The 24,785-nt window shown below is 35.2% G+C and overlaps 1 protein-coding gene across 6 annotated transcripts in view; it reads right to left on the reverse strand.

Annotated features, from left to right (window-relative positions):
• LOC150110317 (BTB/POZ domain-containing protein 7) overlaps nucleotides 1–24,785 on the reverse strand; it is a 390,589-nt gene that overhangs the window by 255,774 nt on the left and 110,030 nt on the right. For all 6 annotated transcript variants that reach the window (XM_090398870.1, XM_090398905.1, XM_090398888.1 and 3 more), the window contains one exon: nucleotides 15,456–15,531. In XM_090398870.1, the coding sequence (XP_090254996.1) occupies nucleotides 15,456–15,531 (76 nt within the window). The remainder of the gene's footprint in view (nucleotides 1–15,455; nucleotides 15,532–24,785) is intronic.

The following is a 24,785-nucleotide window of genomic DNA, read 5'->3' on the forward strand; positions in this document are numbered from 1 at the left end:
CTCTATCAGGCTTATATCTATCCAGTGATTTAGGTAAGTATTGGCAGCTAGTGTCCACCTCTTCTGGAAAAACATTTAATATGTCAGGATCACTTAGTGCAGCGCTTCCCAAACTGTGGGCCGCGGCCCTCTTGGGGGCTGTGAAATAATGAAAACAAATTTAAAATGTTTTAAGACTAAGTAGATTTTTTTTTATCTTAAAAGAAACATATTTAATTTTTATTATTTATTATTTCTTTTTTGTTATTTTTTATATTTTAATGGAAAAATCACATATTGGTATTATTTCACAAATTTTGCTTCCTGCGTATTTCGGTGCTTAATGAATATTAGTAAATATACGCTTATTCATATAAGTTTCATTTCAAAGGATAAGAAGCACAAAAAAAGCTTACAAACACAAAATCTTGCGCTCATTTAAAACAGCCAAGTTTTTCGCTCTTAAGATTAATGTTTCATTGCTAGTGTACACAGGTGCGGGCGATGCGTGGGAAAGAAATAAGCTTGGGGTACAGGGCGACTGCACTGAGAGCACAGATCGCATGCAGAAACTATAAACGCCGGGATTCCCTTATTCACGTAATTCCATCTTGTTAGTTAGGGTGTGTCAGTATCGGTACATGGTGCTATTATTTGATCTATTCTACGTTAAAAATTTAATCTCGAGATGGATGTGGCTGATAAAAAAACAATCAAAATGTACAATAACAATATATCTATCTATATAAAAATATAAGATAATGTGCCATGTCAAATGTGTATGTAATATTTGCATTTGATTTTTGAAATATTCGCTGTGTATGTTTTGTATTGAATACAATAAATATTATAATAATATATGTCTGTATTACGAATTTTTTTCTCGATGGGGGCCATGAAATATTTTAATTTTTCCAAAGGGGTCTTTACATCCATAAGTTTGGGAAGCACTGATTTAGTGAGTTTAGTTTACTTTGGTGGATTCTATGGGGGGGGGGGGGGTTATTTTCAGGTAAGATCATTGCCATAATTTTCTTGACAAGTGGGTTCTCATCAAATGGGATCATTTTTGGAGTTGTTTAAGGAATGAGACTGTAGGTGGTACAACTGATGTGCCCACAGAGAAGTGCTCATGATCATAAAGGTCAGGTATATGGAAATTATCAGATGGTAGAATAGACATTTTGGTTTGAGTTGCTATTGGTATTTTTTAACTGTCACCTTCTCAGCATAAGATTTCAGGATAGGTGTGGTGGTGGCTAGCTTCCTCTTTGCACCCGAATATGATGTATTTTGATCTGATTTTATCCCTTTTATTTCTTTTTCATCCTTCCACCTCTGGCATGCAAGGGAGTAAACTAGATGATTCCCTGACAGCTGATAGATTTAGCTTTCTTTGCAGAGCAAGGTTTATTATCACATCAAGCACAGGTGGTATAGCCATGACAGGTAGTATGTGCATGCCCATATTGCTGACATCCTGGATGGAACAAGGTGACCAGCTCTACATATCTGAATGCATTTCTTATCAGTCACTCACAGATTGTTAAGCTCTGAACATATTTCCTCATCTGGAACATCAAGAAGATCCCATTCTGATATCACTCCTCTAGAAGGGTTTAGCAATTTATGCGGTGTTCCTGTAATTTGTATTCCACTGATGTTTCCTCAAGGGTATCACCACATTAGTTTTTTTTTTTTTTTTTAATTATTCTGGGAGATGCCAGTCCTTATAAAACATTTTGAATAAACAAGGACAACATTTTCCCTATTGGCTTTTCACCTGTTGCATAAATAATGAAAAAAAACTTATACATTTATACTGTTGTCATGTCTTTGGTTTTTTTTTTTTTTTTTTTTTTTTTTTCCCCTGTAAGCACGTGATGCATCTACATCATCAGTACTTGGTTGGGACCTTGTAAGAATCTCTGAAATTCTGATGCTCAAAGGATTTTTTGTTCAGTGCTAGAGCTCCCCACCTACCACTGAGACACATATAGATGTCCACTCACTGGTAAGCAACAACTGTGCTAGAGAATAGAATACCAGGGCTATCCTGAATGCTATGCTTGCACCACAGCGAGCCTTGGGTCCCTGACTCTAGACTATAGGGTTGGAGACTTACTGCAACATCACTGATCCTTGCAGGCAAGCCCATTAGACGAATGATCCTGGATGGGCCATCCAGGCTTGCTAACCTTGCTGAAACAGATGGTGAAGTAATGCAAGACTACCAGGATCCTCCTTTTTGGATGTCCATGGGTCACACTGCATGGCAAACATGGTGATGAATATTAATGATGGTAGTCTGGAAGACAGGATAGCTTGACTCAGGAGAAGCAGAGTGAAGATGGGAAGAAAATCAAAAAGAGGAAGAATGAAAAGGGTTGGTACCATCACTGGGAGGTTCCCTACACCACAGACAGGTGTCCCATGAGAAGAGGATATTAAGTAAGCTACCATCATTTGGTCTTCCCATGACTTTCTGAGACTGGGTTTCCAGTTTATTTACTCAATGGATGCATGGACAGTTACCTGTATCTTATTTCCTACAAAACTTATCCCTATTCACTCAGCTTTACCTTTGACAATACCCAAATCTCTAGGGAAGATGAGATCTCTCCCCTTGGGATTACATTGACATCAAGTCTCTCATGACATAATCACATTACAGCCAGTGCCTCCTCAGCATAAAAAAAAAAAAAATAGGATTCGTCTTTTGCTCAAGGCATTACTTTAACTCTGAATAGCTATTAACACTGTTCAAATCTGCCCATCCATCAAGTACAGTCATACAGTCAAAGTCACAAGCCATAGACTATTAATTTGATGGCAACATATGGTGGTGTCATTTCAGTACATTTGTCCAGCAACTCAAAATTTTAATTTGCTGCTCTTTTCCACTTCAGCAGTGTTTTGAGGCTTTAAAACACATAAAACTAGTAATGCAATCCCTCATATTAATGTTACACTTATTTTTTGTCTAGCTATAACCTGTAAAACTGTGAGCACTAAATTAGTTTGCTTAAATCTGCTTAGCTGCAAAAATCATTTGCATTAGTTCAAATGACTATGCTGACTAGACAGACTCTAAACAAATATGCCTTTGCAATTTGCTGATGTCAGTGCCAGTTTACCCACACAGAGCAGGCCAAGGCTCTATTAAGTCGGGAGGGCAGACTGGAAAAATTACTAAATAAAATAAGGGACAAAATACGATGTATCATATAATTCATTTTTATAGTATGATCAAAAATTACTGACTGCAAATTAGAAAGTCTGAAAGTAAAAATTTGGTGCATGCAGTTACTAGCCATGTGTACTCCCTTTTTGATTGGTTTGATTACGCACAGCTTAGAAGGTACAGTGGTGATAGCCACTGTCCAAGAAAGTATCACAAAGATAATTAAGTTCTGTGGAAAAGACTGCATCATTAGAACAAACAGCCCTAGTTAATGTTTTGAGAATTCCATACTACTGGGCTGGATGATGATGATGTAATTTTTTTATGTAGATATCTTCCGGTGTGTTGGCTTTCTACAAATGGAAAGTCAACTAGTTATTTGATTTGCTTTCTAATGTGAAGTTAATTTTAGGGTATTGGCTGTTAAGGTAAGCTACAAAAGGAATCCAAAGTGTAATGTTTAAAAACACTGTTCTTCACATTCCACACTTTTTCCTGATGGTCAGAATAAGCAGTATTGTAACATTTGATGCAATAAGCAGTTGTTATTCTTCTCTTGTGAAAGCCATATGCAACAAAACAAAAACAGCCATAGTCACCAGGCAATTAGTTATTTGATTTGCTTTCTTATGTGAAGTTGCTTTTGGGGTGTTGGCTGTTAAGGTAAGCTACAAAAGGAATCCAAAGTGTAATGTTTAAAAACACTGTTTTTCACATTAGAGAGAAGAGGCAAGGAATAAGAAAAGTCTCATTGACTATGTTATTGTTGATAGTGATGTTTTCTCCCTGGTGCAGGACACCAGAGCATACAGAGAATTTGAAATTGGAAGTGATCACTATTTAGTCTTGAGCAGGATAAAATTGAATTTCATATTGAAAAGAATAACATGTAAGAAAGTTTTAAAGCGAATAAAAGTTGAGCAGCGCTCAGATTTGAACTGTAGACTAAAATACACAAAGATTATTGAAGAAAAAATGAAGGAGTTTGAGAACAGGAATCAAACCTTGGAGATTCAGTGGAAAGTCTTGAAGAAAGCCCTGATTGATTCAGCTAGAGAGGCATGTGGTGAAGTTGTCTGCAAGGATAGAAAAATTAGAACTCTGTGGTGGACACAGGAAGTTAAAGAGGCAATGAAGGAAAAGAAGAAAGCATATCAAAAGTTCCTGGCAAAAAAGTCAGCTTTTACTCTTACAGAATACAGAGACAAATGTAAGAAAGCTAAATAGTGTGTAAAACTAGCTAAACAAAAGTCATGGGAGGACTTTGGCAAGAATATAGAAAATAAATACCAAGAAGGTGGCAAAATATTCTGGAGGTTGTTGAAGAAGCTTAGGAATGGAGGAAAGAGTGCTGTAAAAGGAGTTAGAGATGATAAAGGTGACATGAAAATGGAAGAAAAATATATCCTTGAAGTATGGAGTAATTACTTTGAAAAACTGCTAAATGAAACAAGCAGTGATGACAGCACATGGTAAAAAACACTAACCAGGCATGCAGTCAGGAATACATATCCATACTTGAAGTAGAAAAAGCCATCAAAGGCTTAAAATGTGGAAAGGCAGCAGGAGTAGATGATATTTGACCAGAAAAGCTGAAGTATGGTGGTATAAAAGTCTTACAGTGGCTGCACTACATAGTTCAGAAAGCCTGGACTGAGGGACGAATTCCCGATGATTGGAGTAGAGCTCTCATAGTACCCATATATAAAAAGGGAAATATGAGAGCTCTGAGAATTACAGAGGTATTTCTCTACTAAGTGTTCCTGGCAAGATCTATGCAAGTAAACTTGAGAAATGATTGAGAAGAATTGTGGAAGAAAAGCTGGATTCAGGCCAAATAGAGGCTGTCAGGATCAGATCTTCACTTTACGACAAATAGTCGAGAAAGCATGGGAATATAACAAAGATCTATATTTATGTTTTGTCGATTTGGAAAAGGCATATGACAAGGTGCCAAGAGAAAAGCTATTCAATACGCTACAGTTATATGGTGTCAATGGGGGCATTATATCAAGCAATACTTAGTCCTTATTTGAGTTGTAAGTCAGCAGTAAGAACTGAAGGAAGTACAGGAAGATGGTTTAATGTTAAATCTGGTGTGAGACAAGGATATACATTATCCCCTCTGTTATTCATTATCTATATGGATCATATTATGAAGGAAAGTGGTATTAAACATGATATCAAAATTTGAGATGTTAATGTCAGCTCTTTGCTTTATGCGGACAATGTTATACTTCAAAATAAATCTGCTACAAGTCTGCAAGATTCGCTGACTAAATTGAATAACCGTTGTAATAAATGAAAATAAGCAGAATCATTGAAAATGTCAACTGTGTTGTGAATGGAGAACCTGTGGAAAAAGTAAAATATTTCAGCTACTTAGGCACGATTTTTAGTGAAGATGGTAAATTAAATATAGAAATAGACAACAACAGAATCAGCAAAGCTGGTATGGTGAGAAGTCAATTGAATAAATTCATATGTAATAAGAGAGAAATTAGTTGGAACACTAAATTAGCTGTATACAAGACAGTGTTCAAACCAGTTTTAACTTATGGATCTGAGAGCTGGGTCAGAAGTAAAATACTTGACCAAAGACTAGAGACTGCAGATATAAGAGTCCTAAGAAAGATTATAGGCATGAACAGATGGCATCAATGACAATATCATATTAAAAATGATTATATTAGGAAAGAACTTGACGTTGTCAGCATCCAGGAATGCGTTAGCAGAGCTAATCTCAGGTGGTATGGTCACTTAAACAGAATGGGTGAAAAAAGATTAGCAAAACAAGTGTTCTCTGCAGGCTGGCAGCAAAACGACCCACAGGAAGACCAAGATATAGGTGGATTGATACGGTACAAAGTGCCTTAGACGATAGAAATATAAGATCTGATAATGTTGGCGTCTTGACAAGTAACAGACTGATTTGGAGGAAAATTGTAGATAGGAAGGTAGTAATGATGTAATTTTTTTCATGTAGTAGTACTATCATGTCCTGTACACCCCTTGAGGGTACATTGCAGGAATTTGATGATGATAAGTGTTATTTGGCATTTCATGCATGAACCATCTTATGTTCTGCTCACAGAGAATATTACCAAGTTAAATACAGTCCCCATACTTCAAGATTGACATATAGTTCTGGTAAGTCATCTGAAACTGAAAAAAATTAAACTGGAAAAAGGTAAAAAATTCAATTACTTAGGAATGTTGATCACAGATAGGTTATATTATGTAGAAACACTCAAACACAAAATATATCTCGGATGGTCTAATATTTGTAAGTTTGGTTTTATGACAAACTTACAAATAGATGGCAAAATACACATTCCTACAAAGAAGCCAAATAGTCACCAGAATTCTTTATGGTGCAGAGACTTGGGTTATCAAACAGAAGGAAGAACACATTCGATAGAATTTGAAAATAAGTGTTTGAAGAAAATAAATAAAACAGCATGGACTGAAATGAAACCCAATCAGGAGATCAGAGAAGAATTACACTAACAGATTTCGATAACAGCAAGAATCAAAGAAAAATAGCCATAGTGTAGAATGTCTACTAAAAGGATTTCCTCAAATTCTCCAAAATGGACAAGTCAAAGGAAAGATCATGCTGGCAATAACCAGAAGGAAATTGAAAGAATATCCAGAATATAAGTAGTCTAAACACTTGCAGAAATTTAAATACCGTATTTTTCGGACCATAAGATGCACTTTTTTACATAGAAAAATCGACTGAAAATTGGATTGCATCTTATGGTCCGAAGGTAACATTAAAATACGAATCTTTACACTGTACCGAAGCTGTTAGCAAAGTTCAATTACTGGCGCAATATGTTAATAAAATTAGTAAGTACGCCACTGAAGGTAGGTACCTAAGTTATCTCGCTGCATGGTGGGTGAATCACCGATTTAGAGCATCAATAGTCATTAGTGTGTAAACATATGCGCTTTTGTACGGTTCATTTGAATTATTTTTTATAAGTCATTAAAATTTTTATCTTAAAATTAGAAAAAATTAGTGTAAAACAAAAAAGACTTTCATATAACGTGAGTTATAAATTAAATGTGATAAATTATGCAAAACAATATGGAAACAGAACAGCAGAAAGACATTTAGGTCAACCACCAACAGAAAAATTGGTTCGTGAGAGGAGAAAACAAGAAGAACAATTAAAACTGTATTATAAACACAAGAAAACATTCCATTCGCACCTAGAAAAATGGCCAGAATTAGAAGTACATAGCAGTTTTAATTGTAAAACTGCTATGTACTTCTAATTCTAGTAAAAATTTGGTAACAAATCATCGAAACATGGTACCTGTTTCTACGAAAATTATAATTTTTGAAGCGAAACAATGGGCAACTGCTAATGGAATTTTAGATTTTACCGGATCACTGTCTTGGCGCTTTAGATTTATGAAAAGACACAAGTTATGCATGCGTACAAAAACCACTCTAGCCCAAAAAATGCCAGCTGACTATGAAGGTAAAATTATGGAATTCCATAGATTTGTCATATCAGCGAAAAGGAAATTTAACTTTGAACTTAATCAAATTGCGAACATGGATGAAGTGCCTCTAACTTTTGATGTTCCTTCAAATCGGACAGTAGATTCAAAAAGCACCAAATCAATAGTGATCAAAACAATAGGTCATGAAAAAATTCACTACACTATAGTTTTAGCTTCTTGCACGGATGGAACAAAACTACCCCAATGTTAATCTTCAGGAGAAAAATGTTACCGAGAGATGAAATTCCTCGTAGCATTATTATCCACGTTCAATATAAAGGCTGGATGGACGAAACAAGAATGAAATTATGGATACAAAAGATATGGGCAAAATGTCCAGGTGCGTTGTTTAAAAAGCCTGCGATGTTAGTGTGGGATCAATTCAGAGCGCATAAAACAGAATCAACCAAGAAGCTTCTAAAAGAAATGAATACAGAATTAGCTGTCATTCCTGGAGGCCTTACAAGTCAATTACAACCCTTGGATGAATCTATTAATAAACCATTCAAAAATTTTATGCATGAAGAGTGGACAAATGAATGGCAAAGCCAAAGCACGATGTTACGGCAACAGGATGTATGAAACAGCCAACAATTTCAGAAGTATGTACCTGGGTGAAAAATTCATGGGAAGCTGTGAAAGAAGAGACGATTATAAAGTCATTTAAGAAATGCGGGATACATACACCGATGGATGGTACCGAAGATGACACAGTTTTTGAAGGGAGTGACAACAATAGTTCACACGAAAGTAATACGAATGGTGACATTAACAAGACAAGTGATAGTACCGAGAGCGAAGATGAACTGAATATTGCTAATACAAATGATGTAACAATAAATAAAAATTAAGTAAGAATTTGTAAATATCTTTATATAATAAAATATTTTTTTCTAAAAATTGTCTCATAAATTTGGGGTGCGTCTTATCGTTCGAAAAATACGGTAACTTGCCGTAAAAAAGTTGGACTGGAAAGTTATTGTTCATGGTATCCTCAACCAACCTCAGGCATATGGGGAAAGATGACAAAGAAGCCAACTGGATGAACTAATCATTTATTGACTTGTAAAGTGTTAATTACAAGTAATAGGGCTGATAACACGATGCAAAGGGTAAAAATATAAAAACCAGTCAATTTGACAACTGTAATAACATTTTAATAATAAGCATTTGCAAATCACCTTGCAAAACAAAAAATTACTTCTTTTTTTTGTCATATCATATATCATACAGTTTTAGCTACAATCATAATTATGCAAAATCTGGTATAGTGCAAAACAGTGTTATAAAGGACTAAGAACCAGTACAAAAAATGGGAGGTTACATTCCAAAAGCTAATAAAAAATAAACCAATTTATTTTTTATAACTACCAGAAATTTACATTCATCAAAAATAACAATAACTGATAATTTAGAAACCATTCTTTAAATAAACTACCAGTTACTAACCAACTTTTCCCCCCACCTTTTCAAACAGCTGAGTCATAAAAAAGAGAAATGTTGAAAAATGACATCCAACATAAGAGCAGGGTTTCTCTCCCCCCGCCTCCCCCAAAAAAAGCATGCATGCACACACACACAAAAGCTCAAAATTACTGTTTTATGTGAATGATATAATCACGTAATCACAAGAAAGATATTTATTTAACCAAATATTTCGGTCTGGAAATAGCAGACCATCGTCGGTGGTATTACAAGAACAGTTTAAAAAAATATACAAGCTAGAATACTAACAATAGATCGTTGAAATTAGAACATGCCGCGTGATGTTATATCACTAAGTATGAAACGAAATATTTTGAAGTAGAAACATGATTGAATTTGCTATTAAAAAAAAAAAAAAAAAAAAAAAAAAAATTAATGAGTAATCTTGATTAGGCTTTCCCAGATTTTTGATATAGATATGCAGTCATTACGATTCAGGTTGGGATGATGGAGCAAGGCCTCCACGCTTTCCTTGAACAAACGTTCGAACCTATAACGGGATCTATGTAAGAGGCGCGTTTTGGACCAAAGGATGCTGTGGTCAGTTTCAATCCCGTGTTGAGCCAAACCAGACTTTTCAGGTTTATTGTGAAGAATGGATGATTGATGTTCTTGGATTCTTTTTTCAAGAGAACGTCCAGTCTGTCCAAAGTAAGAGAGATCACAGTTGCAAGGAATTTGATAAACTCCAGGAAGAGATAAAGTTGAGCGTTTGTCTTTAGGAGAAGGAAAATGAGAAGACAATTTGTTAATAGGAGAATATGTAGCTGTTAAATCATATTTCTTCAAAATTCTTGCGATAGGTTCTGAAATACCGGAGATATAAGGAATAGGTACTCGACGTATTGAATCTTTGTTGTTTTGTGGAGGATTATAAGATGTAAGAAGACGTTGAATACTTTTTTCAGAAAAGCCATTGAGTTTCATGTGTTGTTGGATAGTAGAAAGTTCTTTCTGTAGATAATCAAAAGTAGAACAATTAGTTTTGGCTCTTTTGATGAGACATTTTATAATTCCTGTTTTATGACATGGATGATGGGCTGATTCTTTCAGAATATAACGACCTGTGAATGTTGGTTTCCTGTATACTGTAGTTGTAAGAATATTTGAAGATGATCGGATGAGGAGAACGTCTAAAAAAGATAACTGGTTGTTTTCTTCTAATTCCATAGTAAACTTTATGCGATGATGTAAGGAATTAATACTGTTTAAAAAGGAAGATAAAGTGTTTTTACTGTGAGGCCAAATAGCAAATATGTCATCTATATATCTTACCCAAAAAGATGGTAGAGGGAAACTAGATGTGAAGAGGACTTTTTCTAAATGTTCTAAATAAAAGTTGGCTAAAGCTGGAGAAAGAGGACTTCCCATGGCTGTTCCTTCTACTTGGCTATAAAATTTGTTTTGACATATGAAATAACCAGAATGTATAACGAAATCGAATAGTTTTATAATATCTTGAGGAAAGATGTCAGCAAGTAGTTTTAAAGTTTCTTTAAGAGGTACATTGGTGTATAAAGATTCTATATCAAAACTAACCATAAGATCTGTAGGTTGTAATGAGACATCTTTTAATTTTTCTAAGAAATGTGAGGAGTTTTTTAAAAACGAACTGGAGTTGCCAATGTAAGATTTCAGTAATTTAGCTAGATATTTGGCTATACGGTAAGTAGGAGAATCAATGCAATCTACTATTGGACGAAGAGGATAGTCAATCTTATGGATTTTTGGAAGGCCATAAAATCTAGGAGGTCTTGCAAAATGAGTTTTAAGTCTTTCAATTGTGTCTTTATCCAAACTGATGACTTCATCAAGGAGAGAATTTAATTTCTTTAGTTGTCTGTTGGTTGGATTATAATCAATTTCTTGATATGTGGAGCGATCTCGAAGCAAAAGAGAAAGTTTTCTTCTGTAATTTACTGAGTCCATAACTACTGTTGCTTTTCCTTTGTCAGCTTTAGTGATAATGAGGTGATTATTTTTTCTCAAGGACTGTAAAGATTTCATTTCAGAAGGAGATATGTTAGAAGGAGGAAGTTTAGCCTTAAGTAGAGAAGAAGCGACTTCTAGGCGAAGAGCATTAGCTTTATCGCTGGTTAGATGATTAAGATTCCTTTCAATGTTAACTAGGAAATCTAGATATGGTATTTTATTTGGAACAATAGAAAAATCATGTCCTTTTGAAAGGATGAGGGTTTCGCTTTTAGTCAAAGGACGTCCGGATATATTTACAATCCAATTATCTGGAGTTATGAATGGCTTGGATTGTTTAGACGAAAGAGCCTCATATTTACGGTTAAGATGTTGACTTAGTTTATTATAAGCACGTTGAGTAGAACGTTTAGCTACATTTAGAATTATGTGAGAAAGATGTGGATCCAAATTTGTGGATATATAGGTGCGTAAATCAGAAGTCTGATGACTGTGAATAGCAAGATCACGTTTAGCAGCTTTAAGTTGATTACGGATTAGAGATAAACTTGTGTTCCGGTAAATATTATGAGCTCCAGGAGATTTTATTGTTTCTTTAATCTTAGCGAAATTGGGAATAATCTTGTTGTCGCGGCACTTTTTTAAGAAATTAATCTTTGCTCGTAACCTACCTTGTATAACTGAAAGTTTTCCTAATTTACCAGTTATTTTGGTAGCATTTTCCCCGTGAAGGATAAGAATTTGTTGTTTTAAGGATACTTGCGACATAAGACTGAATGATATAATCACGTAATCACAAGAAAGATATTTATTTAACCAAATATTTCGGTCTGGAAATAGCAGACCATCGTCGGTGGTATTACAAGAACAGTTTAAAAAAATATACAAGCTAGAATACTAACAATAGATCGTTGAAATTAGAACATGCCGCGTGATGTTATATCACTAAGTATGAAACGAAATATTTTGAAGTAGAAACATGATTGAATTTGCTATTAAAAAAAAAAAAAAAAAAAAAAAAAAAAAATTAATGAGTAATCTTGATTAGGCTTTCCCAGATTTTTGATATAGATATGCAGTCATTACGATTCAGGTTGGGAATCTTTCTACTATCCAACAACACATGAAACTCAATGGCTTTTCTGAAAAAAGTATTCAACGTCTTCTTACATCTTATAATCCTCCACAAAACAACAAAGATTCAATACGTCGAGTACCTATTCCTTATATCTCCGGTATTTCAGAACCTATCGCAAGAATTTTGAAGAAATATGATTTAACAGCTACATATTCTCCTATTAACAAATTGTCTTCTCATTTTCCTTCTCCTAAAGACAAACGCTCAACTTTATCTCTTCCTGGAGTTTATCAAATTCCTTGCAACTGTGATCTCTCTTACTTTGGACAGACTGGACGTTCTCTTGAAAAAAGAATCCAAGAACATCAATCATCCATTCTTCACAATAAACCTGAAAAGTCTGGTTTGGCTCAACACGGGATTGAAACTGACCACAGCATCCTTTGGTCCAAAACGCGCCTCTTACATAGATCCCGTTATAGGTTCGAACGTTTGTTCAAGGAAAGCGTGGAGGCCTTGCTCCATCATCCCAACCTGAATCGTAATGACTGCATATCTATATCAAAAATCTGGGAAAGCCTAATCAAGATTACTCATTAATTTTTTTTTTTTTTTTTTTTTTTTTTTTTTAATAGCAAATTCAATCATGTTTCTACTTCAAAATATTTCGTTTCATACTTAGTGATATAACATCACGCGGCATGTTCTAATTTCAACGATCTATTGTTAGTATTCTAGCTTGTATATTTTTTTAAACTGTTCTTGTAATACCACCGACGATGGTCTGCTATTTCCAGACCGAAATATTTGGTTAAATAAATATCTTTCTTGTGATTACGTGATTATATCATTCAGTCTTATGTCGCAAGTATCCTTAAAACAACAAATTCTTATCCTTCACGGGGAAAATGCTACCAAAATAACTGGTAAATTAGGAAAACTTTCAGTTATACAAGGTAGGTTACGAGCAAAGATTAATTTCTTAAAAAAGTGCCGCGACAACAAGATTATTCCCAATTTCGCTAAGATTAAAGAAACAATAAAATCTCCTGGAGCTCATAATATTTACCGGAACACAAGTTTATCTCTAATCCGTAATCAACTTAAAGCTGCTAAACGTGATCTTGCTATTCACAGTCATCAGACTTCTGATTTACGCACCTATATATCCACAAATTTGGATCCACATCTTTCTCACATAATTCTAAATGTAGCTAAACGTTCTACTCAACGTGCTTATAATAAACTAAGTCAACATCTTAACCGTAAATATGAGGCTCTTTCGTCTAAACAATCCAAGCCATTCATAACTCCAGATAATTGGATTGTAAATATATGGTCCGAAGGTAACATTAAAATACGAATCTTTACACTGTACCGAAGCTGTTAGCAAAGTTCAATTACTGGCGCAATATGTTAATAAAATTAGTAAGTACGCCACTGAAGGTAGGTACCTAAGTTATCTCGCTGCATGGTGGGTGAATCACCGATTTAGAGCATCAATAGTCATTAGTGTGTAAACATATGCGCTTTTGTACGGTTCATTTGAATTATTTTTTATAAGTCATTAAAATTTTTATCTTAAAATTAGAAAAAATGGGCTCACCACTTTTTCCCCCAATAGCTAACTTTTATATGGAAGACTTTGAGCAACGGGCTCTAGAGACAGCATGTCTAAATCCCAAAATCTGGCTCAGATACGTAGACGATATTTTTGCCATTTGGCCCCACGGCCGCGAAGCTCTAAATACATTCCTTAGCCACCTAAACAAACACAAACGTATCCAATTCACCATTGAAATGGAAAAAAACGACTCTCTTCCTTTCCTAGACACACTTGTCACACGTCTTCCCTCTGGCTGTCTCTCCTTCTCAGTTTACCGCAAACCTACACACACAGGCCAATACATACACAAAAATTAGGTGTCATAAGCACCCTTAAACACAGAGCCCTAACTATCTGTTCAAATGAACAGGCTCTAAACCAAGAATACAAAATCATCAACCAAACATTTATCAAAAATGGATATAATAAAAAAACTATTCACAAGATCCTCCATAAAGACACCAGTAAGAACAAAAAAGATTTCAAGAATGCTATTGCCATTCCTTATGTTAGAGGCATTTCTGAAAAAATAGACAGAACACTTTGCAAATACAACATTAAAACCACCTTTAAACCCCCAAATAAGCTAAGACACCTACTCAGGTCCTCTAAAGATCCTCTTCCACACCTAGCACACCCAGGGGTATACAAAATACACTGCACATGTAACATACCATACATAGGGGAAACAGGGCGAACTATCCCAATCAGACAAGACGAACACAAACGACACATTAAATACCTCCACTTCGGTAAAACAGGCCTTTCTGACCATGCACTCCAAACATACCATAGAATTGACTGGAAAAATACCAAGTCCCTACACCGCACCAAAACCTGGTTTGAGAGAAAATTTAAAGAGTCTTGTGAAATGCTCAAACACAACCCAAATCTCAACAAAAATGATGGCCTCACCATTTCAAGAATGTGGAGGGACCCATCTACAACCTGTATAACATCCTAAACTAGCATTAGAAAAATTCCCACTACAAGAAGACAACCTGGTGACTTGGTGAAGTGTTTAAAACATTCAATAGCAACTGAAAAAAATCATTTTGTAACTATCCAGAATATTAATACATGAGGACTCTAACAGTTTATTGTAGTTGCATTTATCTATTTATAATATATGTATGTATATATATATATATATATATATAATTATTTTTTTTTTTTTTTTTTTTATCACTAGAGGTCAGGCTAGAAAAAAGATTTGTTAACTACGTAGATTTAGTTTACTGGTACAGAAAGCATGAGCATGTAGCTTGGTTCTGCATACAGTTGTATTCTTCCGATGATGACCTCGATATAGAGGTCGAAACGTCAAGTTTTATTTTATTTGTAATTAATAAAATAATCTGTTCTACACGTGTGTTTTTGAGTCCCTAAATCTACAAATATGAGTATATGTATAAATAAGTACTGTGTTATACAAGTGTTGCCTACAATGTGACAATGGAGAAACGAGTCGCACTTTTGCAGTTACAAAATTTTTATGCCATAAAAATTTTGAAATGCCATATTTTTAATGCCAGTTCAGCGTTCTAGGGTTCACCTGGGTTTCAATTTCCTCAAATCCTGATAATGTCACTTTACACAGGTTATTTCACTATTTCATAAAAGTTATAGAATTTTAAAGCGTACTCTTAAACATTCTTAAATTTATTTACCTCTCTCTTCAACTCGTTTAAAGAGTTGATGTTCACCCCACTTCAGAACAGCCTGAAGAACTTCCAGTTCACTGGCCTAGAAAGGAAAGTTTATTTATAAATAGCTGCTTGTAAAAAGCAAAAGTAAAGTAACTATAGACTTAGAGTATCATAAACTTACAGAATGTCTTTAACTTGCGAAACCCATGAGATTCCACAGCAATGCTAAGGATACAAGAAGGCTTTCTGGTGGTCAAAAGAATCATAAACAGCTAGATACCAACATGTCTTCTAGTACTAATGGTACCCCCCCCCCCCCCACCACCACCCAGTTATGCTCAAAATTTGTCATCCAGTAACATCCATCCAATATCATCTTAAAAATATATCTTATTCATCTGGTATCTATCTTACAACATAAAAGAAAACCTTTAAATTCAAGTGCATTCCAAACAAGGAAGATGAAAGTCAGACTACTGTCTAAATATGAAAGTCAAAGTATCATTCAATTAGCTTCATCTCAGTTTTTTTTCTTAAAAATAATAAAGAAGATTATCAACAGTCAGCTTATTCACGACATGGAAGCCAATGAATTAATCAGTGGTCAGCAATACATATTCCACCACTATGAACAAGCCATGGAAAATGAGGAAACCTTAGACATTTCCAGGGTCTAGCACAAAGACCTAGTTACCAGACTAATAGCCACATATAGCACCCCCCCCCCCCCTGCCCAAATACATGCTTTGAAGTTGGATCACCAGTTTTCTCTCTGGTGGATAGCCTCTTCTCTAGAACTATTCACCAGTGTACCCTAGGACTCCATGTTTTCATCTACACTCTTCCTCTTATTCATAAACAATCTTCTCTCACTAACCCAAAATCTTACCCATAGTTCTGTTGATAACAATACTTTCCATTCCTCTTCATCTGAATAATGCTATAGTGCTTATTTTGATGGAGAGATAACTGAAAGAAAGCCACTGAAATAAAGAAAACACATGACCACAATAAAAATATTTTTTAAATGTACTGTTAAATTACAGATGCTTTGGCTTATGTGTCACTATCCATCCTCAGTGTATAAGAATGAAACAAACAAACAAAAAAATTCACATATAATGAAATTAAAATTATTACTATAATTAATGGTTATAATTTCTCAAGATGAGATAACCACTGTTTATAGTTACTAATAACAATTTTCAAATTTTCAGCATGGATAGTTCCATTGCTAAAGTTAAAACTGGGATGATGAAGAACCTTGGCATTTTTTTTTTTTTTTTTTTTTTTTTTTTTTTGAAAAAAGCACTGCAATTAGTAATGCTTCTATGTAATAATTCCATGCTCAGCAAGGCTGGATATGACATTTAATCATGTTGGATATTGGTGTTCAGAAATACAAAAATAAAATGGCACATATGTCCAAAACAGAGTAAGATGAAGTTATGGAAATCTGATTTTATGTGTATTCTGTCCATGAAAGGTTACAAACCAATAGCAAATTAGTAGTGGGTCAGCTAACATATTATAGGTATATTAGCCTCAGAATAACGACAAATGAGAAGGGAAGGTAAAAATAGAAAAAATATGGGATATGTGCTCAGAAGTAGCTTTAATATCTTCTTCTTTTAACCCTTTTTATAGCCACTTTTGGCTATAGGTGTCCCTTCCAATTCTCTCCATCTGTTTACATCCTGAACTTGTTAACACCAAAGAGATCCAATTATTTTTCTTATATCATCTGATTATTTTTTCAGGTCTTCCAGATGATCTTTTACCATCATATGGCTGTTGCTCCAGTATAATTTTTCTCCATCTACTGTCCTCGATTCTTGTAATTTGTCCCACCCATTTCCATTTCTTTTGAAGTATGCTTTCTCCAATATCTAAAAAGTTTTTTCTTATTTCTTATTTATTTATTCATTTTATCTCTGAGTCTTATGTTTAGCAGACATCTTTCCATTCTTTTTTCTGTCTTTTGCATTTTATCTATTATTTACTTTTTGATTGGCCAGTCATAACAGGCAATACACATTGGTTGAATACCTCTTGTACAATACCATCTTGCTCTGTTGTCAGCTTTTATTTTACTGTTTAAAAATCTCTTCAATTTTCCAAAAGCTGACCGTCCCCATTCCTATTCTTCTTTTCACTTCTTAGATGCTCCATGTTTCTCCATTTTTAACAACTTTCCTAACCATACATACTCAACTATTTCAATTTCTTTATTGTTTTCCTTAACAACAATGTCTTTAATCTTATCCTTTTTGGTTTTCTCAGAATTAATGTCTAATCCAATTTCTATTGATTTAGTTTCTTCTATTATTTCTTTTAAATCTTTCATATTGTTTGCAATAATAAAAATATCATCAGCAAATCTTAGGTTATTTAATTTAATTCCATTTATATTGACTCCTTTACTGGATCATTCTAAATTACTCATCATATGTTCCAGTGTCAATGTGAAGAATTTGGAAGAAATGGTGTCTCCTTGCTGAATATAAATTCACGTAAATTCCTGAATTTATGTGAATTTTTTGCTCATTTCATTAAAATGATATTTGATGTAGCATTACCATTAATTTATTTTATTATGTCAATATTTTTTTTTTCAATACCATAATCTCTAAAAGCTTCTATTATTATTATTAAGAGAGACCTCCAGGGAGTCATAGACTCATCGAGGGAGGCCACATACTACACACACCAGCTATCATACTTATTCTTGAATTCATTCATAGTACTTGATCTCACAACATCCAATTCCATCACAACAATCCATTCCATCACACACCACCCTATGAGAGAAAAGTCTAGCAATCATCCCCTTCTAAGTGGCCTTCATTCTCAGCTTCCAAGGATGCCCTCTTGTCCTTTCCCAACCCTCCATAAACTGAAAAAATTCCATCAATTAAAATCCTGTATGACCCTTTCAGAAGTTTATGTCTCAATTATATCAGCCCCCCCCCCTCCCACTTTTCTCCTGTTTGCTAGTGTCTGCAGTAACAATTCTCAATCTGTCTTTATAATCAGTGTTCCACAATCCTGATATCACTTTTATCTCCTTTACACTCTCTCCACTGTATATCAGAATCACAACGGAAACCAGGAGACCAAACCTGCCCACAATAGTGCAAGTGAGGTCTTATCAAGGCCTTGCAAAGAGGCCAAAATGACATTCTTATCTTTACATTTGTTTCAGCATTGCAATTATCTTTTGAGTTGTATTTGCAATCTTTGCTACCTGGCCAGTGAACTTCAACTTCCTATCTACTAACACGCCAAGATCCCTAGCCTCAATCAGTTTCTTCTAGCCTAATCCCACCAATATAATACAACATCGGATATCTAATCACACCGAAGTGAATGACTTTACATTTACTGACATCGAACTGACACCCATTTTTCCCTACCCATAATTCCAGCCTATTCAAATCATTCTGCAAGTAATGCAAATTGGCAGCATTCCTGATTATCCTACCAATCTTTGCATCATCAGCAAATAGCTGTATCTCACTTGTCAAATCCTTCCCAATATCATTAACATAGAGACTGAATAGAACAAGCACTGATCCTTGGAGTACACAACTCGTTACCTTAAATCTTGCAGACTCGCATCTGCGTATTACCACTTTTTATTATCTCTCAGTCTACCATGCTGTATTCTGTCAAAAACCTTAACAAAATCCAAAAGTATCATGGTGTATCCATTCTTCCCTTGTCTAGTTCAATGGTAACATTGTTACAGAATGTGAGCAAGTTGCTAAAACATGACCTTCCCTTAGTAAACCCATGTTGTTCATTGCACAGCAGAGATTCACTGTCAACCTATTTCTGAATGCAAGCCCTTTTTTTCAAAATCTTCAGCACCACTCCTGGGATACTAATTGGTTGATAGTTGGATACATCGGTCTTTGCACCCTCCTGCACAATGGAATTACCATACATTCCTTCCATTCCTGCAGAATCTTCCCTGTTCTGAGAATCATATTAAACAGCCTGGTCAAGGGAATAACCAGTTCAGCTGAACATTCTTTTAGCACGTGCCAATATCCCATCAGTCCCTATTGCTGAATTCTTATTCAATTTGTGCAACAGCTCTAATACCTCGTCCTCATACACCTGCGTTTCTTCATCTAGTGAAGAAACGCAGATGAATGAAGTGTTGCGTACACTAGGTCAATAGCTTTTAACAAAATGAGCACTCATTAGCTGAACAACCTCTTCTGCATCTGTAAACCCTCATGCAATCTGCATTTAGAAGTTATTCTTTCATATTCATTCTTTCTTTTACTTGCAGCATATCGATAGAATTCTTGTGGGTTGTCTTTACATGCAGAGCCAGTTTCATTTTATGCTCAGACTTTGCTTTCATACAACAGTTGTGACTATTCTAGCCTGCTGCTTATAACATTCATAACCGACGTCCTACTTATGCACATGGTATTCCTTCCACATCGTTTTTTTCTTACAAATCACATGCTTAATAAATTACACATCCATTTGACTCCAACCCTATTTATTCTCGAACTCTCGGGACACATTCTGATATTGCATCATTCAAGTATTGTTTAAATGCTTCACATGCACTGTCAATATTCTTTCCCTTCAACAACTGATACCATTCCACTGAACTCAATATGCTTCTGAGTTGGTCATAACTGAGAAGTATATCAGTTGGTTATAACTGCTGAAATACAAAGCAGGACAGCATGTAAGCGTAACCTTTTCTGAGTGGAACATTCATAAACTTAGTCACTTCCCAAGTGAGTACCGCATGATCACTGTCACTAACCGGAGGCAGAATAGTTATGTCTTTAACTGAAACGCCCTCTGACACTATAATCAAATCTAACACTCCTTGACCTCGAGTTCCTTCTGTCACATGCTGCTTGAGGAAGTTGTCCTGCAACAGCTCAATAAATTTATTTCTATTCTTCTCATGAGATTCTACTGCTACCCAATAGCACCGAAAACTGTGAATAAATTGGATTTTATATACCACATAGAAAGTGGCATCAGGTCGTCTCTTCCTACTAATATAGCCGATAAAATACAATTAAAAACCAGCAATGTTCTGAATAATAAGAAAATTTTTTTGCACAGCAATCTTACAAAACAAAACTAGCAGCAATCAAATCATTGAAAGCTAATCAAGAGATAATCATAACAAAATCGGATAAAGGTAATGCCACTGTTGTCCTTGACAGGTCAACATCCATCCATCAGATGAATCAACTAGTCACCGATAACAGCACCTATCAGTTTGTAAACTATAACCTAAATAACAGAATAAAGAAAAAACTGAGAAACTACTTAAGTCAGTCACTTCTTGGCCGTCAGACATGGTTAAAAAACTTATACCCCATTATGCCTGCTCTCCCAGAATATATGGTGTTCCTAAAGTACACAAACAAAACGTGCCGCTTCGACCAATAGTTGAAGGAATAGATAGCCCTAATTATCACCTAGCCAAGAAATTAGCATCAACACTCAAGGAGGTGGTAGGTTATTCCCCCTCCTGCATAAAGAACACACAACACTTTATAAACAAAATTAAAAACACTCGGAAAAGATGATCTATTAGTCAGTTTCAACGTTTCTGCCCTTTTCACAAATGCCCCAATCAATGACACAATTCTTCTCCTACAGAACAAATTTCCGTCCGACATTATGGCCCTCTTTGTCCACATACTACGCTCCGGTTACCGCGTGTGGCAAAATAAATTTTACCTACAAAAAGAAAGTATGGCCATGGGCTCACCACTACCCCCCCCCCAATTGCTAACTTTTATATGGAAGCGTTTTGAGCAAAGTGCTCTTGATTCCTTCACTCTAACACCTACAGTTTGGCTTAGATGATGTTTTCGCTATCTGGCCACACAGGCAACAAACATTACACACATTCCTTAGCCACCTGAACAAACAACATAAACGCATACAATTCACTATCAAAATTGAAAATCAGAACTCACTCCCATACCTGGATACACTGGTCACACGGCTTCCTTCAGGCAATCTATCCTTCATGGTCTACTGCAAACTGACACATACTGGCCAATACATACATGCTAAATCATACCAGTACCCATCACAAAAATATGGAGTCATTAACACCCTTAAAAACAGAGCTACAGCAATTTGCTGTAATCAGCCTGCTCTTAAACAAGAATTAAAAATTATTAGCAACACATTTATAAATAATGGCTACAACAAAAATACTATTCATAAAGTCCTTCATAAACTTCATCAAAAAAGAATTTAGATTACAGTAAAACCATAGACATCCCATACATTAAAGGGCTATCAGAAAAAATCAACAGAATCCTACACCATTATAATCTCAATGCCACCTGTAAACCACCTACAAAATTAAAAAACATATTCAACTCCTCTAAGGATCCTCTCGTCCCATTGGCACATCCTGGAGTTTACTGCATCTACTGCACCTGTAACTTACCTTATATTGGTGAAACTGGATGGACAATCCCTATAAGGAAAAAAGAACACAAAAGACACATTAAATACAACAATTTTGGTGAAGGCCTCTCAGACCATGCTCTCAACACCTTACACCAAACTGATTAGAAAAGTACCCACTCTCTACACCATACAAAAACCTGGTATGAAAGAAAATTTAAAGAAGCCTGCAAAATTCTGATAAACCACCCAAATATCAACAATAATGGTGGCATGAAAATTCCAAGAATCTGGATAGCACATATTCAGCCCACTTAATATTTAGTATCTAGCATACTCCAGGACTCTAGGCAACCTTCAGCAAGTATTGGAAACCATTCCATACTAACTGGTTGGAATTTATATGTATAAACATGTTGTTAATATATACATATACATTATATAGACTTGTTGCTCTCCAGCCCAATGTAATTTTGTAACCAATAGATAATAATAATAGGACACCAGCATTGATGTAGGCAAGGTTTTTTTTTTTTTTTTCCCACTAGAGGTCAGGCCAACAATTGTTGTAACGGTTAGTCAGTAACTTTAGCAAAAGCATGTAGATTGTAGTGCAGCTTGTTTTTCTGTATATAGTGTATACTCCAGAAGATGATCTTGATATAAAGATCGAAATGTCGAGTGTTGATTTTGGTTAATATTAAACTAAAGTTTTACTCAAACACAGCAGTTGTCTCCATAATTTTCCAAAATGTATTTCCATTTCATCATCATCACTTTTGCTTGTTGGGCTATAAACCTGTATTATTTTGATATATGATCTGTCATTAATTTTTTAATTTGACAAAAGCTACTTTATCAGATAAACTTTTAATGGTGGATATTCTATCTGAAATTCATTTGTTTACAAGAAAGCCAACTCCTTCTGATCTTGAATCTTCTGGTCCTTTCCAGTAAAGCTTTAATATACCAAACAAAAATCTAATGAGTATCATCTCTTCTTGTTAGGATTGCAAAGTTACAAACTCTTTCAATTATCAGTAATTCAGTAAAAATTTTAATAAATACCAGTTTAGTATTACTTTCAAGCCTGCATGGAGTCCAGAGTCTCATCATAGGAGGCTGAACATTCACAGATCATAATAACTATCATATCTTGTCTTGAATACATTCAGTGATGGTACACACACACCTCTCACTGCAGCAATGCATTCCATTCATTCACCTAACCTGCTAGGCAAAATATATCTCCTTTCACTTCCTTACTCACTAAATTTCTAAGACTGTCATGAGACAGGCTTAGATATTTGCCTCTGCACTCTAACATTTCCTAATTGCCAATATAGCCAGGTGACCAGATCCACTAATTAGGTCTCATTTGGAGAGATATCCAAATGAGACCTAATTAGTGCCTTATACAATAGAACTATCACATGCTTACCTATACATGTCAGCATTCTTTGCATTATAGCAGCAATTTTCTCAATAACTAACCCTTAAAATTTGCACAACGTACTCCTGAACTTCAGTTCCCATTGCTAAGATCCCCAGATCCCTTGCCTACACCACATCCTGAAGCAAAATTCCTCCAATACAATAAACCTCATTCCATCTTTTCTGGCCGAAACGTATAACTTACACTTAACAACATTGAAAAAACACTGCCCATTCTCCAGCACCAACTTATTCAAATCCTCTTGTAATAACATCACATGAGACCTTCCTGACATTGCTCCTCCTAATTTGGCATTATCAGCAAAAACAACTGAATATCTCTCTCACTGATATATAAATTAAAAAATAGTTCTAGAACAGAACCTGGTGAAGGTGATGAGTGGTACCTCACTCATCATCTTCATTTTTCAGGACAATGCACTCCCTCACTGGCTCCTATCAGTCAACCATCCCTGTAACAAAGCAACGAAGTGACTAATCAAGCTCAATTTCAACAGTAGTTTATCATGCGGTAATTGATCAAATGCTTTACTTTACTAATGAGTAGCATGACCTTCCCCAAACAAACTCATGTTGCTCTCTCTCAAAAGATTTCCATTCTCGTTAATCCAGGTTTGTATTCTCTCTCTAACACCTTCACTACTACACAAGAGCCTATAGCCGGATACCTAATGACTTTGGATTCTCACTTATGCACTGTTTCTCCTTCTTTCCACTCTTCTGGATTGTTTTTGTTGCTAGACTTCTGTTGGATGGCTAAGTCAAGGGCCCTGCCAGCTCTTCTGCACATTCCTGTAGTATATGTGGTGATATTCCATCCAGTCCCACAGCCTTATTAACATGCTGCAAAGAATTATGAGGCTATCATGGAATTACAAAAAGACAAATGAAGAGGTACTACAGATGGTAGGCATAAACAGAAGCCTGATAAAAGAAATTAAAAATAGAAAAGTCAGCTATTTTGGACATATTCTCAGACATAACTGCCTACAAAGGACATTTCTCAAAGGAACTGTTGAGGGAAAGAGAGGAAGACAAAGACTGGAGTGGATGAAAACTATAGAAGCTTGGACATATCTCTCATATGAGGGATGCAGCAGAGAGGCACAGAACATGACATGGTGGAGATACATGGCAGTTGATCTCCTGGAGGGAGAAGACACCTGACAGGACAGGACTATGAGAGCTCTACTCCAATCCTCTGAAATTTAATCTTCTGACTCTCTATACTACATCCTGAATAATGAACTATAGCAATAATAAAACATTTTTACTTCCATATTTGAGCATTTCTGGTTGAATATCACTACTCCTGAAGCCTTTCTGCATCTCAGGAACTTTTAATGAAGGGCTCGCATTGTTGAGCAAAAAAAAAAAAAAAAAAAAAAAAAAAAAAAAAAAAAAAAAACTTATTTCACACAATTTTTTTTATTATTAATACAGCTTGTGTACAAATTCCAATCAAAAAGTATG

The sequence above is a fragment of the Typopeltis vanoorti genome, chromosome 1 (genome assembly GCF_054136105.1).
Source record: "Typopeltis vanoorti isolate ZY-2024b chromosome 1, IOZ_Tvanoo_1.0, whole genome shotgun sequence".
Taxonomy (NCBI): domain Eukaryota; kingdom Metazoa; phylum Arthropoda; class Arachnida; order Uropygi; family Thelyphonidae; genus Typopeltis; species Typopeltis vanoorti.